At 40.2% G+C, this 19,639-nt stretch overlaps 1 protein-coding gene across 2 annotated transcripts in view; it reads right to left on the minus strand.

Moving 5' to 3' along the window:
* Positions 1–19,639, minus strand: part of CAPN6 (calpain 6) — a 192,397-nt gene that overhangs the window by 12,714 nt on the left and 160,044 nt on the right. For both annotated transcript variants that reach the window (XM_040405064.1, XM_040405063.1), the window contains exons 7-11: positions 16,349–16,426; positions 15,157–15,352; positions 13,037–13,159; positions 10,288–10,490; positions 9,169–9,290 (exon numbers count right to left, since the gene is read on the minus strand). In XM_040405064.1, the coding sequence (XP_040260998.1) occupies positions 9,169–9,290; positions 10,288–10,490; positions 13,037–13,159; positions 15,157–15,352; positions 16,349–16,426 (722 nt within the window). The remainder of the gene's footprint in view (positions 1–9,168; positions 9,291–10,287; positions 10,491–13,036; positions 13,160–15,156; positions 15,353–16,348; positions 16,427–19,639) is intronic.

A 19,639-nucleotide genomic window follows, 5' to 3' on the forward strand; every position in this document is an offset into this window, starting at 1 on the left:
GGACGGCTAACACGATGGACTGTAGTTAATGGGGAATCTCATTAGCTTAGTATACATACATTAATGAATAAATATATAAATGAATAATTCAATAAATAAATCCGGATTCTCACAACTTCATGAGTAAAGGATAAATATGTACAGTACTGACCAAAAGTTTGGACACACCTTCTCATTCAAAGAGTTTTCTTTATTTTCATGACTATGAAAATTGCAGATTCACACTGAAGGCATCAAAACTATGAATTAACACATGTGGAATTATATACATAACAAACAAGTGTGAAACAACTGAAAATATGTCCTATTCTAGGTTCTTCAAAGTAGCCACCTTTTGCTTTGATTACTGCTTTGCACACTCTTGGCATTCTCTTGATGAGCTTCAAGAGGTAGTCCCCTGAAATGGTTTTCACTTCACAGGTGTGCCCTGTCAGAAAAACGAGTGGCCATCATTACTTTAAGAAATGAAGGTCAGTCAGCCGAAAAATTGGGAAAACTTTGAAAGTAAGGGCTATTTGACCATGAAGGAGAGTGATGGGGTGCTGCGCCAGATGACCTGGCCTCCACAGTCACCGGACCTGAACCCAATCAAGATGGTTTGGGGTGAGCTGGACCGCAGAGTGAAGGCAAAAGGGCCAACAAGTGCTAAGCATCTCTGGGAACTCCTTTAAGACTGTTGGAAGACCATTTCAGGGGACTACCTCTTGAAGCTCATCAAGAGAATGCCAAGAGTGTGCAAATCAGTAATCAAAGCAAAAGGTGGCTACTTTGAAGAACCTAGAATAGGACATATTTTCAGTTGTTTCACACTTGTTTGTTATGTATATAATTCCACATGTGTTAATTCATAGTTTTGATGCCTTCATAGTCATGAAAATAAAGAAAACTCTTTGAATGAGATGGTGTGTCCAAACTTTTGGTCTGTACTGTATATAAATTGCACATAATTCTAATGGTGTATAAAAGATGGCAAACGAGGAAATTGATTAGTTACATGATTGAGAAACATATGTATGTGAAAAGATATATAAATATATATTTTTATGGACTGATCCCATACAGGCTGGTATTTTGGGGAATAAATGAGGGATATATAGCAGGGATGTGGACCCAGAAAAAGTACTAATGAAGTGACATGGAGCTAGAGATACAGAGCTGACAGGAAGGAATAAAAAAATATATATATATATCTGCTGATGGTACCTGTGGGGTCCGTGCTGAGGCTTGTAGCGCGGCCTTGCACGCCTGTGAAAAAGTGTGCCTAGAAAAGCAGGAGGGAAGGGGGCGGAGTCGGAGATTTACTGCTGCTCGGTCCGTCGGAGTGGTCACACAAAGGTGTGCCGAGCGCTGTGTTCAGTAGAAACTGCCTGAACAGCATGCGCACACAGGGAGATTGCCGGGCGCTGTATTCGCTGGGCAGCATGATGGAGTGAATAGGACTTGTGTGAAAAAAGATAGGGGCAAGAGGGGTGGCTTGATTGTTTGACAGGGACGTTTGGAAATGATTATACGTTAAACTAGGGGAAATGAGTAATGAAATGAAATTCTAGACCCAAAACCTGATGGTATAGAGACAAGTATTGTAGGGGAGGATTGGGCTGGGGAAATAAGATTTGATAAATGATAATTGAATGATGGATGGGTTAACTGATAAAATGCAGAGGGATGGGGATAAGAAAAGAAAAAATAAAAAAAACAAGAAAGAAACAGATCATAAGATGAGCCAATGAGAGTGTGGCAGAGGTGATATGTGATGGGGCCAATGGGAGATGTGGGGGGATAGGGGGGGAGAATATGATGGAATGAGGGGGGGGAATCCTTGTACGGTGTAAATGATTGCAAGGGCCGTGGGCAAAATGGAGTAATGGCAAGTAGGGGAGTGGACTCATTAGGATAATATTGTATGATGATGGCGAGGGCCATAGGCAGTGCGCATTATAATGAAGTGATAGCAAATGAGGGAGTAAACTGATAAGGATAAGGACATAGCCAAGGACCAGTAGTTGAGATAGGACTGGTCAGAAACAATTGCTCTCCAGTGGTTCGTTTAGGCCGTACGGTTCTATAGTTTGTATCTTAAAAATCCAAAACATTTCTTTGCGTCTCAATTTCTGAAAAAGGTTTGAATGGGTGGCTGGAATTTGTTCAATTGGTGAAAGGTTTGTCGGGTCTTTGTTATGGACTTGGAGGAAATGTCTAGATACACCATGTTTGGTAAAACCGTTTGTTATATTCCAGCGGTGTTTGTTGATCCTTTCCCTCAACGTTTGGGTGGTGCGGCTTATGTACTGTAGTCCGCATGTACATTCTAATAAATAAATAACGTAGCTCGAGGAGCAATTTTGAAAATATTTTATCTCAAATTGCTCTCCTGTAATATTACTTGTAAATTTTGAGATCCGAGAGGAAATATTCAAGCAACATTTGCAACGGCAATGCCAACATTTGTAGCTTCCAAGTAATTGGGGAAAAAAGTGGTAAGGCTTGTTGTATTCTTTTTGAAGTTCCGTAGCCGGCTTGGAGCGATAATATTTTTGAGAGTTTGAGCCCTCCTGAATGTTGTTTGAGGTTTTTGCTGAATGTGTTTTTTTAGAAAGGGGTCCGCTTGTAGAATATGCCAATGTTTACTAAGGGTATTCCGCAGGATATTGTGATTAGTATTGTATGTCGTGATGAAAGTGGATTAAAAAATTTCCGGTAGCCTTTAGGTCATCTGGTTTAGTTGTACATGATGTAAGGCACTCTATTTGAGTGTGCTCCTGGGCTCGCTGGTAGGATGCTTCTATAATCTCCCTAGGATACCCTTTCTTTTGGAATCTTCTTTTGATGACTTGGCTTTGGTTCCTAAAATCTTCATCATTAGTGCAATTCCTGTGTATACACTTGAACTGGCTAAATGGAATATTATTTTTCCATTTTTTGTGATGGGAACTCTGGTAATCCAAATAGCTATTACCGTCAACTTTAAAAAAAAAATGTTTTGGTCTCTATGGTGTTTCCTTTTGAGGATAGGACCAGATACAGGTATTCTATGGCCACCTTTGAGTAACGTAGTTTGTGGTAAAAGTAAGATTAAAAGTATTGTTGTTCAGGTGAGACGTGAAGTTGGCAGCATCTTCCATATTTCCATCCCAAATTAGTAACAAATCATCAATGTACCTCCAGTAGAAAATCAATTGGTTGTGCCAATGGTGCTTATTATAAATATATTGGGTTTCAAATAGACCCATATATAAATTTGCAAAACTTGGTGCAAATCGCGTGCCCATCGCGGTCCCTTTTGTTTGTTTAAATATTTTATTTTCAAAGGTAAAGATATTATGGTTAAGAGTGAAATCTATTGCATCCAAAATAAACTGGCTCTGTAGATCAAGTAAGGTTTCATCCTGTTGGAGAAAAAACTGTATTGCACTTATGCCCGCTGTATGTGGAATGTTGGAATATAACGCTGAAACATCAAGTGTTATCCACATATAAGATTCTTTCCATTCGATTTCCTTAAGGAGAGAGATTAAACTTGCTGAATCCTTTAGGTGCGAGGGTAATTTCATTACGTATTTCTGTAATAAAATGTCAATATAGTGTGAGAAATTGCAGGTTAAGGAGGAGATTCCGGAGATAATTGGTCTCCCCGGCGGATTATTGATAGACTTATGCACCTTGGGTAGATGATAGAAAAGGGCCAAATTCGGATGGTCCACTAGGATGTACTCTTTTTCTTTTTTTGATATGACTTGTTGTTTCTCAGCGGTTTCCAGTAGATGTATTAGTAGTTTACTGTCTTCTTTTAGCGGATTCACAGCCAAGACTTGATAGTATTCTTCATCTCCCAAAATTTTTTATGCTTCAGTCAAATAATCACTTTTATTCTGAATCACGATACCACCTCCTTTGTCAGCGCTTCTGATCACAATGGACTCGTTGTTCATGAGATCCGTTAGATCGATCTTTTCCCTCTTATTAAGGTTATCAGGAATATTTAAACCTTTGTTAATGGTCCTAAAATCTTTAGTCACAAGGGCAGAGAATGTTTCTATATGGCTTCCCCTATGGTATATGGGGTTAAATGTTGATTTTGGTTTTATCCCTGTGTTGACAGCTTTTGGTGTTACGTCTGGGTCTATTGTGGTATTTTCCAACATTATTTGCGGTAAGGTTTAAGGTTTTAGTGCTTGGATCTCAAAGTGCCGATGTAGCGTTAGTTTACGGATGAAAGTGTTTAGATCCACGAATAGTTCAAATTCATTGAATTTGCCCGTAGGGCAGAAAGATAGGCCTTTTTGTAACAGGCTCGTTTCAGCATCAATCAGTGGATGTGAAGATAGATAAAAAATACGGACTAGTGATTCTTCTTGTTTCTCTTGGGACTTACGTTGATCACTGTTTCTTTGATGGTAGTTTGTGGCCCAGTTTGGTCTTGCTTTCTCTCCTCGCTGTCCTCTTCTGAGCTTATTCTTCTTTTCAGTCCTCTGTTTGGGACTGGTCGTAAGAAGTCCGTGATCATTGTGGTCCCTGAAGGTTGTCGCAGGACATATATTGCTTCCGGGCTCAGGGCCCCGGGTAGGGGTAAAAAAGACTGGTGATCGATGGAGTCCGGATTATCCTGAGGGCTGGTGTGAACGGTGATGAGCGAATCTTCAAACAAAGCAGAATGATTGTGGTCATCTGCTGAGTTGAGCACAGTTCCTAGGGTAGAGGGCAAAGAAGAAGTGGGTAAAGAGGAAGTTACTGGCGGATTGAGAGATAATAGCCGAATATCAGTGGAGGGGCCAAAAGTGGTGGGAGGAAAACTCAAATGATCAATAGAGGGATCACTGGCCTCCATATGGGATGGCATGGTGTGACGGTTTAGGACAGGCCTCTGGCTTGATCTTTTGGAGGCTTTGGGAGGTGAATCCTTGACACATTTGGAGTGATGGGTGGAGGGAAACGGAAGGGGAATAGCAACAGGTTCAACTGAGGCATGTGCTCCAAGGACGGGGCTAAGGTCCCCATTTGGATGAAGAGCAGGTTCGTTCGGAGGTTTCTTTCTATTGCTGTTGTTAAAAGTATTCCTTTGGTGATGTGTTCTGACGTTAGTGTTTCGGTCAGGTGGGCGTAAGAATCTCAGTGGTGTATTAGGCGGATAGATATCCCGATGTCGGACTCTAGGGGATTGAGTAACTGTTTGTACTGAATTAGACATAGACCGAACGAAGTTATGGGGTGGTGCTGTAGGTAAGTTAGGGTCAGGCAATTGTTCGTTATTGTGTCTGTTTGACCAGAATTTTATATTGTTATTGCGAAAATCCGTCCTATCTCTATTTAGTTTAGAAGATTTAGTTTCAATGGTTTCTTTTTCATATTGAAGGACTCTAGTAGTAATGAGCCGATCGAATTTAATAAAATCATAATGTGTTGAATACTGGGCTAAGTTGGCCACATGTTCATCAATCTGTGTTTTTAGCGTCTCACAAAGTTGTTTGCATAAAGTCTGTTTAACATACCCTGGGCACATGTTAACATATACTCGTCCCATTCTTTTGAAAAAATAGGGTCATTTTTTAAAGTGCTTTCAAACCGTAGTCTTATACCTCAAAGAGGACCTTGTACCTAGAGGCCTATTTCTAAAAGTAGCCAATCCATGTGATGTTGGATCTCTTCTTTCAGTAATCTTTCTAGGCCAAAGAACAAATGAAGTAGATCTTTAGATGCAATCTTTGGCTCTGTGGATTGACCTGCTGGTTGTTGTAGTACTTTTTTTTTTTTATCCCCTCCTGTCAGCTCTGTATCTCTAGCTCCATGTCACTTCATTAGTACTTTTTCTGGGTCCACATCCCTGCTATATACCCCTCATTTATTCCCCAAAATACCAGTCTGTATGGGATCAGTCCATAAAAAAATATATTTATATATCTTTTCACATATATATGTTTCTCAAACATGTAACTAATCAATTTCCTTGTTTGCCATCTTTTATACACCATTAGAATCATGTGCAATTTATATACATATTTATCCTTTACTTATGAAGTTGTGAGAATCCGGATTTATTTATTGAATTTTTCATTTATATGTTTATTAATTAATGTATGTATACTAAGCTAATGAGATTCCCCATTAACTACAGTCCATCGTGTTAGCCGTCCAGTGCCCCCTCCTAACATCATATAGTGGATATGTACTTGTAAATGGATTTGCCGGTTTTCCACTATTATCGACCATTTTGTGACATTCTAATTGATAGTATCCAATGTGGATTTGTGAACATATGACATTACTATTTTATCTCAGTATTTTATTTTATATTACCGATAGTAATTCTGGCTATATATGTGGTTACGTGTATATGTGTACGTATATCTATATATACATGCACTTTTTATTATTATTATTATTATTATTATTATTATTATTATTATTATTATTTATTTTCCCCCTTCATTTTATGATATACACTCAACTAAAGAATTCTTAGGAACACCATACTAATACGGTGTTGGACCCCCTTTTGCCTTCAGAACTGCCTTAATTCTACGTGGCATTGATTCAACAAGGTGCTGATAGCATTCTTTAGAAATGTTGGGCCATATTGATAGGATAGCATCTTGCAGTTGATGGAGATTTGAGGGATGCACATCCAGGGCACGAAGCTCCCGTTCCACCACATCCCAAAGATGCTCTATTGGGTTGAGATCTGGTGACTGGGGGGGCCATTTTAGTACAGTGAACTCATTGTCATGTTCAAGAAACCAATTTGAAATTATTCGAGCTTTGTGACATGGTGCATTATCCTGCTGGAAGTAGCCATCAGAGGATGGATACATGTCTCAACAGAAATCGAGACTCATCAGACCAGGCAGCATTTTTCCAGTCTTCAACAGTCCAATTTTGGTGATCTCGTGCAAAATGTAGCCTCTTTTTCCTATTTGTAGTGGAGATGAGTGGTACCTGGTGGGGTCTTCTGCTGTTGTAGCCCATCCGCCTCAAGGTTGTGCGTGTTGTGGCTTCACAAATGCTTTGCTGCATACCTCGGTTGTAACGAGTGGTTATTTCAGTCAACGTTGCTCTTCTATCAGCTTGAATCAGTCGGCCCATTCTCCTCTGACCTCTAGCATCCACAAGGCATTTTTGCCCACAGGACTGCCGCATACTGGATGTTTTTCCCTTTTCACACCATTCTTTGTAAACCCTAGAAATGGTTGTGCGTGAAAATCCCAGTAACTGAGCAGATTGTGAAATACTCAGACCGGCCCGTCTGGCACCAACAACCATGCCACGCTCAAAATTTCTTAAATTACCTTTCTTTCCCATTCTGACATTCAGTTTGGAGTTCAGGAGATTGTCTTGACCAGGACCACATCCCTAAATGCATTGAAGCAACTGCCATGTGATTGGTTGACTAGATAATTGCATTAATGAGAAATAGAACAGGTGTTCCTAATAATTCTTTAGGTGAGTGTATATCCATACATATGTGTACAATTTTAACCATGTATTTATTGACTTTTGTGTGCGTACACATATTTATGTGTATATTTATTTATTTATATGTGTATATATATATATAACTTATTCTTGCACAAAACCCCCCCCCCTTTTAATTTTGTGATTTTTTTTAGACTTGAAAAAGGAGTATATTGACTCCGAAACGCGTTGTCACTCATCAATAAAAGATCCCTTATCTATCTACTGAGGTCGTGTCTTTGCACCAGAAGGTATCAATTGGTGTACTGTTATAGTACACAAAACTCTCCCCATTGTGTTCCAAGAACAAGCAGGAACTGAAGAAAGTTGCAGTAGAGGCCTGGCAGAGCATCACCAGGGATGAAACCCTATGCGTTCCAGACTTCAGGCTGTAATTGACTGCAAAGGATTTGCAACCAAGTATTAAATAATGAAAGTTTGATTTATGATTATTAAAATGTCCCATTACTTTTGGTCGCTTAACAAGTGGGAGGCACATATGCAAACTGTTATTGTTATTCCTACACCGTTCACCTGATTTGGATGTAAATACCCTCAAAGTAAAGCTGGCAGTCTGCAGTTAAAGCACATCTTGTTCGTTTCATTTCGAATCCATTGTGGTGGTGTATAGAGCCAAAAATGTTAGAATTGTGTCGATGTCTCAATATTTATGGACCTGACTGTAGCAGGGCATTTGGAGGTTTGTAGAGAAAAAATGAGGATACCATATTTTTCGCCCCATAAGACGCACTTTCCCCCCCCCCAAAAGTGGGGGGAAAATGCCCCTGCGTCTTATGGGGCGAATGCTTCCATTTTACATCGCAGACTGCGACGCTGCAGCATCGCAGACTGCGATGTATGAGCCGGGAGAGAGGAGGGGCTGGAGTCTGGAACTAGGGGCAGGGCCCGGTGCAGTCACTGTACTCTTACACCGGGCCCCGCCGCTCACCGAAGTATTTATAAACATGAATCCTTATCCTGTTATTGAGTTTAACTAACGCTGCGCTCTCCCATGTTCCCCTGTATCCCCACAGCACTTACGAACAAGCTTCAATAGCAGGCAGAGCGGACGGCAGCAGTAACGTCACTCACTGAGGTTGCGCGCCTGCTCCTCCCACTTTATGAATGAAGCAGGTGGAGCAGGCGCGCAACGTCAGTGAGTGACGTTACTGCTGCCGTCCGCTCTGCCTGTTATTGAAGCTTGTTCGTAAGTGCTGTGGGGATACAGGGGAACATGGAAACATGGGAGAGCGCAGCGTTAGTTAAACTTAATAACAGGATAAGGATTCATGTTTATAAATACTTCAGTGAGCAGAGGGCCGGTGTATTGGGGGACACTGTTATGAGGGGGATCTGTGGATGACATATAACAGTGCCATCCACAGATCCCCCATAACAGCGCCATCCACAGATCCCTTATAACAGTGCCATCCACAGATCCCCCATAACAGTGCCATCCACAGATCCCCCATAACAGTGCCATCCACAGATCCCCCATAACAGTGCCATCCACAGATCCCCCACATGACAGTGCGTCATCCACAGATCCCCCATAATAGTGTTATGCACAGACCACTATTAATTAAAAAACCACCAAAAGCACACCTTTTAGTTAAAAATATATTTTTTCTTATTTTCCTCCTTAAAAACCTAGGCGCGTCTTATAGGGCGAAAAATAAGGTATATTATGGAATAATTCAGTAAAAATGTTGCACAGATTACCTTCTGTTTTCCCCTGAGGTTCCACTCCTTCTATGCTCCTCACCAACACTTGACTGACCCTTTTAGGATATCCCAACAAGAGGCTCCAACAGGTTGCACTGGGCTTATCATGCAGCAGCTCCCTACAAAGGTCATCAAATAACAAAGGTCATAATCAGAAGAGCCTAGGCTAGAAATATCTGATTATTATACAGAGACCAAAAAGTATTACTTTACTGAGAGAGTAGTGGATGCATGGAATAGCCTTCCTGCAGAAGTGGCAGCTGCAAATACAGTGGAGGAGTTTAAGCATGCATGGGATAGGCATAAGGCCATCCTTCATATAAGATAGGGCCAGGGGCTATCCATAGTATTTAGTATATTGGGCAGACTAGATGGGCCAAATGGTTCTTATCTGCCGACACATTCTATGTTTCTATCTAATTTCTACAAAAAATGTTAAACCATGAACATATACTATATGTTTAAAGCACCTTATGAATCTTTAGTAGCATCCAAAGGTTGTCTGGCCTAGTTGTTGAATTAACCCCTGCCCATAACATGTGGCCAAAAACAAAGAAAAAATTGCACTTAATTGTCCACAGTCCTGCTCTTCCAGCTCAGCATCTCGTTTCCTGGCCACTTTGGCTGCTGGCTGGACTGAAAGTGGCTTGGTCCTATGACGGCTGCGGGCGATCTCTGGTCTTAGCAGTCATGTACTGCATTTTTTTTTATTGGTCACATGTTACAGACAAGAGTTAAGTCAGCTCTGAGGCCAGATTACCCCTTTGACCCATATTGCTTTGCTTTAGTTGCTTTTAATGCAAGGTTGCAGAGCACTTGCCATAAGTGTTTAAGTGCGGAGAAGTGCACCCTAAGGAGTAATTACAAGGGTCTTGTTCATTTTATGTTCTGCTTGTTTTTTTACTGATATTGTTTTTCGGCTAAATTTTAACATAAATATTCTGCAGTACTGTCTGTCACCACAAGGTGATGCACCATCCTTGCACTAAATTTTTGGCTGTATTATGTAGACATAGTTATTTCAGAATGAATAGAATAAACCATACGTCTTTATATATTGTATGAATGAGGATAACCAAGCGGGATAGCATTTCTAGGTTGTAAACTTGGGAGTACCTGAAATTGGACGGCACGTCTGTAAAGAGTCTAAGGTTGAATTCACAAGTAAGTCCAGCCTGAAAAGTTGTGGGAACAATGACGTATCTACCTTTCTTCAATACCTTCCTCATGAAGACAGACCTTAGATTCATGTAGGGGGAGGAGGCAGCTCTTTCCTGTCCTTCCATCTTGTGGATTCTATACTGTCTATTCTGTTCCACCTAGGCGAAGCATGGCAATAGATTATTTTTTCTGTTTTTCTATGTTAGGATAGAGATTGTCTCTTAATTTTGCATTGAAACTACAAATCCCATAATGTTAAGACCAAACTTTTAGAATAAAAGGAAGACCCTATCTGTGGGAAATACTGAATATCCCATACGTAGCCAACACACTGGAAAATTTCAGTGTAAGGGTGGGTTCTCATCTGCGTTCTGGATTCCGTTATGGCTTTCCGTTATAAAATGGTTATAATGGAAAATAACGGAATCCATAAGACGGAAGTCAAAATAGAAGCCTTTAGAGGCATTCCGTTTTGATCCGTCTTAATAGAAGTCTATGGGGAATCATAATGGATCATCTGTGTCCCGTTATGCAAGTCCTGTCGACAGGACTTTTTTCTCCGTTCTGCATAACGGAAACCAGATGGATCCGTTATGCTTCCCCATAGACTTCTATTAAGACGGAAAGCAAAACTGAATGCCTTTTAAAGGTTTCCGTTTTGCATTCTGTCATAATACAAGTCTATGAGCAGCATAACGGATCCGTCCTTCCGTCTTATGGATTTCGTTATTTTCCGTTCTAACCATTTTATAACGGAATCCAGAACGCAGATGTGAACCCACCCTTAAAAGGAACCCTGTAAGAGGGGAAGATATGAATTATTACACATGCACCACTGGTGAGATCTATGAGATCACATGGGTATCACATCATTTGTCATGGAGGTTTTGAAGTGTCGCCTTGTATTATTGCTAAGGAGACGTCTTCCCCTGTTCTGTGGGCCTAATCGTAAGAAGATATCAGAATATACAAATTTCGGATCGGTTTATTTCAGCTACAGAATCCAGGTTGCTTATTTACAGGAGACTGTCTTTTGTCCATGGAGCAGCAGATGCAGGCTGTCATAAAATAGGATTTGAAATGTGTCTTGCTTTCTCTGCTCTAAAAAAAAAGTTTCTGCTTAAAAAATATCAATTCCAATGGTATATCAATATTATGTAACTGTTATCCTGTACATATTCATACATACATAGATACGACACTGTGGCCCATTGATAAGTACTGGTCTAATGCTGCACTGAGGTCATATGTCCAACTTTCAGATGTATCAGTACAGTACTGTGGACTATGTTGATTGTATATAAGCAATTTAAAAAGTTGGGTACCGTCATAGGCCTTATTCACATATCAGTGTTTTGGTCAGTGATTTTTATCAGTGATTATGAACCAAAACTAATAAGGGAGGGTACATAGAGAAAAGCTATAAGGGAAAGATCTAAAAGATCTGTACCTGTTCTGTGTTTACTGCAGCACCTGGTTTTGGCTCACAGTCACTGATGGAAATCACTGACCGAACACTGACTGTGAAAAAGGCCTAAACCAGTAGAAAACAGGTTTATATCTCTCATTAATGGGGTTTTCCAGGTTTATTTAACTGAACAGTAGGGGTCTGACACCTGGGATCCCTGCCCATTAGCTGTTTGAGGAGAGACATGGTGTAATAAATGGACATTTGAAAAAATAACAGAATAAGGTCTCATGTACTGCGGCCTGCAAGCAGCGGGTCCTCAGTATACAGGCACCGTCTGTGTGCACCCCGCATCACAGATGCGGACCCATTCACTTGAATGCATGCACTACTTTTTTGAGATGCGGACTGTAGGATGCGGATCACGAACCCCATGCAAGTAAATGGGTCCGTGTCCGCCTGCAGCGGCTCTACGGTCAATGCCCGTGCATTGCGGACCGCAATTTGCAGTCCGCAGCATGGGCCCGGCCGGCACATGGTGTGCATGAGCCCTAACAAGAAGATTTGGAGGAAGGGCAGTGTAAAAGTTTTATGGTCTCTATATTGATGTTGCCATAAATCCCTGGGACAAATTCAATCCTAGTGTGACAAATAATGTCATGAATTTATATTCCAAAATTATTCTGGCTCTTTGCGATTTAAAATTGCCTTTTAATATGTCTAATTTCATATCTGCTTTATTGTGTCCTAGACTACAGAAATGCTTGGCTACAGGAAAATGTACCTTTTCGCCTTTTATTGTGGGGTGATGTGACCCCATCTTTGCTTTAAATTTACATTTAGTGCATAGAATCAGTACATAACATTTGATGTACAACATGTGAGTGTTGGGGATCCGGATGTTGTCTGTCGTTATTACATGTTTAGCATCTCCTTATGCGGATCCAAAAAATACAGATACTGTCTTTGTGCTATCCCCATTTTTAGAGCACCAATTAACTGCATCCGTATGTCGGTTATAGAATTATAGAACATGTCCTTTCCTGGTCTGCAAAATGTGGTCCACGGACTCATGGAAGTCAACGGGTCTGCATAAAAATGTGAATGGCACATGGAGAGTATCCATATTTTGACGATATGGTTTGTGGACCACAAAATGGATAAGGTCATGTGCATGAGGCCTTATTCCTTCATGTCCTCTGATATTGTGTTTCCCTTTGCAAATCCTTTGGGAAATTTTCTTTAGAAATTGTGTTGCACACATAAATACAAAAACTTTTTTTTAATATTTTCTACCTTAAGAATTTCAAAGCCAATAATGAAATTGTCTCCTTTCCCAAACTTCTTGTGTGTTCGCTGATCCTCTTGTTGTAGAGAAACAAGCACATCATCATTTTCTTTCTTCACCTCAAAGATGTACTGAAAAATAATATAGGAAGGTATTGGCTAATGGACAAGGTACCGTGTAGTCCTTTTTCCATGAAATAAAATTATGTATACACTAAGGGAGATAAAATTTTTGCAGTGCCTCTCCTCTACAGCTGATATATCAGACCACAAAAGGAGGATCCCCCTCTATGATGTCCATGTACTTTATTATGAAAAGCAGTTTATACACCATCTCTTTAAGCACAAAAATCTAATAAATCACCATTGGTCAAGATTTCTGGCATTACCATGGACAGCAAGGAAGACAAACAAGTGGTTCGCTGACCAAAGTGTGAAATGTTTTTATTATTTTTTTTAATAAATCAAAGGTGTATACACAGATAATGAACTTTGCAATATATCTTTTCAAAAGAAAATGCCTCTTTCTTCACTTACCAGAGGCATTTTTACCAGAGGCCCCTACACATGACTGACTATTGAATTGTCTGTAACAGTTCAGAATCTCTGCACTGAAAAGCCATAATGATTACTAGTAGGTTTTTTCAGAGCTTCTCACTGGGGGATATTATTGCCTAGAGGAGAGAGGCTGTGTGATGGAGAGGGGAGAAGGAGATAGGGAGGCTGCCTGCACACATAAAAAAAATTATAGAGGCTCTCTTGCTGACAGATTATCATTTAGGCTACTTTCACACTTGCATTGTTAATTCCAGAATTGAGATCCGGCAGAGGATCTCAGTATCGGATTTCAACAGATCAGTTTTGATTTCGCACATCAGGATGCATCCGTTCAATTAGGATGTGGTTGTGTGAAATCAAAATTGAAAAAAAAAAACGGGTCCTTCACTAAATACATTGTAAGTCAATGAGTGACGGATCAGGTTTTTTAGGCTCCTAAAAATGGTTCAGTCACCATTGACTTACCTTGATTTCAGTGGCGGGTCCATTTTTGTTTCCATTTTTATGACCGGACACAAAATAATAGCTTGCAGGGTTTTGTGTCCGGTCACAAAATGCAATGCTGCCAGAACGGAAGACATCTTAATACATCCTGAACGGATCTCTTTCCATACAGAATGCATGAGGACTAAACGGAAAGTTTTTTTTTTGCAGTATTGAGATCTGCTGGATCTCAATACTGGAAAACAACAACGCAAGTGTGAAAGTAGCCTAAGTAAGAGCTTAATTGCTCAGTGTTTTCAGTACAAAAGCATAGTTTTAATGTTAAAAACACCATTGCTGTCAAGTCCTGCTCTCCCATGAAGAAAAAGATATTTGGTCATATTATGATGGTGAAAAGAACATGCGAAGAACTCAGAAGAACACAAAACAATGATCAGGACCACTTCAGGAAAAGCTGTCAATTAGTGATGGAGCTTACTGAAAAATACATCCTATAGGTGACAGTGTGTTCATAAATACTGTAATTACTACCGGTAAATACACACAGCGGCTTATTCTGAGAATGCACCTGGAATCATAGTAATAAAGGTAATAGAAAGGACAATTATGCTTGGTATACTTGAAAGAAAAAATGCACGAGAATAACCAGCATTAAGATGGGTGGATAGGATCATGACCATTGAACACTGAGCAGGGCCGAAATGGAAAAAAATACATTCTGGAAAAATACTGTTCATATGGTTACCTGGAATCAACATGATCTACTCATCAGTCATCCAATTTACCATGGAAGTATGTGTGACAACTTTATGTATAATACACAATAGGTCTATACATGATGCTGAGGATTTAACTTGTTAAAAATAATTTTCAAGCAATTTACCTAATTTCCCTTTTGCACTTTTATAACCCATTGCTAATTGTGTGAGAGAGAAGGCATTGGGGATAAATAAAAGTAATAACTGATTCGCCTTGAGGAGGCATTAGTGCAAGGCTGGATATGCCACGTATGCAGTCTGTACGGCTACAGAGGCCTGTGAACAAAGGGGTCCAACTGTGTGACATGCACTTGGCGGGCCCTTACCACCATATTATAAGCTGTCTCTAACAAACAGGCTGGCAGTCACCTGTGGATTCTGAAAAAATGTACTTTTATTATTGAAGCATCCTCCAGAGCGATTCAGCAGAGCGTCAGCATTATTAGTCCATTTTCCGCGATCCTCCCCCTTCTCCCATGTTTTATGTTGGCTAAAATATGAAGTGTTTATCATACGGCAGACATCGGCATGAGTGAAGTTACTACACCAGTCCTCGAACGTCATCCTACAGGAAAGAGAACAGCACAAACTCACCAAGAAATTGCCGAGAAACAAATGCAATAAACCAATTGAAGGGGTCAGACATTTTTATTCTCTCTCTTTTTTAATTGTATTGTTCTTTTGCTGCTTTTTAAACTATGTTACTGTCTATGATCTGAGCTACATATACAGGGTGGGCCATTTATATGGATACACCTTAATAAAATGGCAATGGTTGGTGATATTAACTTCCTGCTTGTGGCACATTAGTATATGTGAGGGGGGAAACTTTTCAAGCTGGGTGGTGACCATGGCGGCCATTTTGAAGTCGCCCATTTTGAATCCAACTTTTGTTTTTTCAATAGGAAGAGGGTCATGTGACACAATAAACTTATTGGGAATTTCACAAGAAAAACAATGGTGTGCTTGGTTTTAATATAACTTTATTCTTTCATGAGTTATTTACAAGTTTCTGACCACTTATAAAATGTGTTCAATGTGCTGCCCATTGTGTTGGTATTTTTTACCACAACTTTAAGTAAATGGATAATGTTCAGAATGTATAATGTGCTGCCCATTGTGTTGGATTGTCAATGCAACCCTCTTCTCCCACTTTTCACACACTGATAGCAACACCGCAGGAGAAATGATAGCACAGGCTTCAAGTATCCGTAGTTTTAGGTGCTGCACATCTCGTATCTTCACAGCATAGACGATTGCCTTCAGATGATACGAGATGTGCAGCACCTGAAACTACGGATACTGGAAGCCTGTGCTAGCATTTCTCCTGCGGTGTTGCTATCAGTGTGTGAAAAGTGGGAGAAGAGGGTTGCATTGACAATCCAACACAATGGGCAGCACATTGAACATTCTGAACATTATCCATTTACTTAAAGTTGTGGTAAAAAATATATGAGCCTCCCTTGCAAAAGAAAAATAGACAAGAACAAACCCTGCATGTAATGCTTATGGGCACTACAGGTGGTCTGATTTCAGTATACTGTTGGCGTCCCATTCTCACCAGAACTCGCCATCATTCTGCATAGTCAGTCCGAGTTTTCCTTTCTCCGATTTGCTCACTTTTTTCCACTCTTCAGATCTTCAAGACAAAATAAAAAGAGATTCCTTATATCTCCTTTCCATCTAAGGAGAACTATAATTGTTTGCTCTTGAACTTCACTTTCAAGGAAGAAATTTCCTTCAGGCAATATGACAAAGACGAATAAATGCAGTGGATTGTGACATATTAGCTCTGCCAACATTAAAGTAAGTGGCTTAGCAAGGCATGATGTTTGCTGTTTCTTTTGGCAGGACTCAAATTTTGACATCTGTCTTAAATAAAGTTATATATATTGCTTAGCAATTTTCAATCTAAGGTCTAATGTTGTATAGGCAATATCATCTTCTACTACTATAACAGGTCACTTGCTCTGGTTTAAAAAGCATGTGTCAGCAGGATCAACCCTATTAAACCAGGCGTGTAGGCTGGTAGGGTTGATGATGCTGACAAAAACAATACCCTGATGATGTATTTCTGTGGTTCCATTCCCCAGAGAAGCACATTTTTATTGATATGTAAATAAGCTTACTGGAGCACCAGGAGCTGGCCAGAGCTCTCGGAGCACCAGTTAGTAACACCCCTGCAGCTTTAGTCCCTCCCTTTTACCCTTTATTGAATAGGCAAGATATTTTGTCTAGCCCTGTCTTCCTGCGCCATACCTCCTGGTCTAGGTGCAGTTGATCTTCTGCTGCTCTCCAAGCAGCGCAGATTCCAACTGGGCAAGCAGTTAGACCGTGGGACACGGCACATACGCGAGAAGACGGGGCTCCGTGGTTGCTCAGTTGGAATCTGCATTGCTTGGAGAGCAGCAGCAGATCCAAAGCCTACGTGCTGAGACCGGGAGGCATAACACAGGTGAAAGAATATAGGGCTAAATGAGATGTCTAGCCCTGTCATTCCTGGGGAAGTGGGAAGATGTATGGATGTCGCTAACTGGTGGCCAGAGGCTCTGACCAGCCTCTTGGTGCTCCAATAAGCTAATTTACATATCAATAAAAACATGTTTTTCTGGGGAATGGAACCACAGAAATATACAGATGTAGCAGAGTTAGCACTCAAGCTCTTAACTCAAATTTCTTAAATCATCGTGTTATCTTGAAGCAAAAGCCATTGAAAAGCAATTGAAGGTGTTTGCTTAGTTTAGATAACACATCTCAGAAATCTCAGAAAGCATGAGTGTTAACTCTACTACATCGGTATAACCAGGGTATCGTTTTTGTCAGCATGATCAACCCTACCAGGCTATATGCCTCGTTTAATATGATTGATCATGCTGAAAGATGCTCTTTAACCACTTAAGGACCACAGGTTTATACCCCCCTAAAGACCAGGCCCTTTTTTACAAATCGGCACTACACTACTTTCACCGTTTATTGCTCGGTCATGCAACTTACCACCCAAATGAATTTTACCTCCTTTTCTTCTCACTAATAGAGCTTTCATTTGGTGGTATTTCATTGCTGCTGACATTTTTACTTTTTTTGTTATTAATCGAAATTTAACGATTTTTGTTGCAAAAAAATGACATTTTTCACTTTCAGTTGTAAAATTTTGCAAAAAAAAACGACATCCATATAGAAATTTTGCTCTAAATTTATAGTTCTACATGTCTTTGATAAAAAAAAAAATGTTTGGGTAAAAAAAAAATGGTTTGGGTAAAAGTTATAGCGTTTACAAACTATGGTACAAAAATGTGAATTTCCGCTTTTTGAAGCAGCTCTGACTTTCTGAGCACCTGTCATGTTTCCTGAGGTTCTACAATGGCCAGACAGTACAAACACCCCACAAATGACCCCATTTCGGAAAATAGACATCCTAAGGTATTCGCTGATGGGCATAGTGAGTTCATAGAACTTTTTATTTTTTGTCACAAGTTAGCGTAAAATGATGATTTTTTTTTTTTTTTTTTTTCTTACAAAGTCTCATATTCCACTAACTTGTGAGAAAAAATAAAAACTTCTATGAACTCACTATGCCCATCACGAAATACCTTGGGGTCTCTTCTTTCCAAAATGGGGTCACTTGTGGGGTAGTTATACTGCCCTGGCATTCTAGGGGCCCAAATGTGTGGTAAGGAGTTTGAAATCAAATTCTGTAAAAAATGACCTATGAAATCCGAAAGGTGCTCTTTGGAATGTGGGCCCATTTGCCCACCTAGGCTGCAAAAAAGTGTCACACATCTGGTATCTCTGTATTCAGGAGAAGTTGAGGAATGTGTTTTGGGGTGTCTTTTTACATATACCCATGCTGGGTGAGATAAATATCTTGGTCAAATGCCAACTTTGTATAAAAAAATGGGAAAAGTTGTCTTTTGCCAAGATATTTCTCTCACCCAGCATGGGTATATGTAAAATGACACCCCAAAACACATTCCCCACCTTCTCCTGAGTACGGCAATACCAGATGTGTGACACTTTTTTGCAGCCTAGGTGGGCAAAGGGGCCCATATTCCAAAGAGCACCTTTCGGATTTCACAGGTCATTTTTTACAGAATTTGATTTCAAACTCCTTACCACACATTTGGGCCCCTAGAATGCCAGGGCAGTATAACTACCCCACAAGTGACCCCATTTTGGAAAGAAGACACCCCAAGGTATTCCGTGATGGGCATGGCAAGTTCCTAGAATTTTTTATTTTTTGTCACAAGTTAGTGGAAAATGATGATTTTTTTTTTTTTTTTCATACAAAGTCTCATATTCCACTAACTTGTGACAAAAAATAAAAACTTCCATGAACTCACTATGCCCATCAGCGAATACCTTGGGGTCTATTCTTTCCAAAATGGGGTCACTTGTGGGGTAGTTATACTGCCCTGGCATTCTAGGGGCCCGAATGTGTGGTAAGGAGTTTGAAATCAAATTCTGTAAAAAATGACTTGTGAAATCTGAAAGGTGCTCTTTGGAATATGGGCCCCTTTGCCCACCTAGGCTGAAAAAAAGTGTCACACATCTGGTATCGCCGTACTCAGGAGAAGTTGAGGAATGTGTTTTGGGGTGTCTTTTTACATATACCCATGCTGGGTGAGATAAATATCTTGGTCAAATGCCAACTTTGTATAAAAAAATGGGAAAAGTTGTCTTTTGCCAAGATATTTCTCTCACCCAGCAGGGGTATATGTAAAATGACACCCCAAAACACATTCCCCACCTTCTCCTGAGTACGGGGATACCAGATGTGTGACACTTTTTTGCAGCCTAGGTGGGCAAAGGGGCCCATATTCCAAAGAGCACCTTTCGGATTTCACAGGTCATT

This window comes from Bufo bufo, chromosome 8 (genome assembly GCF_905171765.1).
Source record: "Bufo bufo chromosome 8, aBufBuf1.1, whole genome shotgun sequence".
Lineage (NCBI taxonomy): Eukaryota > Metazoa > Chordata > Amphibia > Anura > Bufonidae > Bufo > Bufo bufo.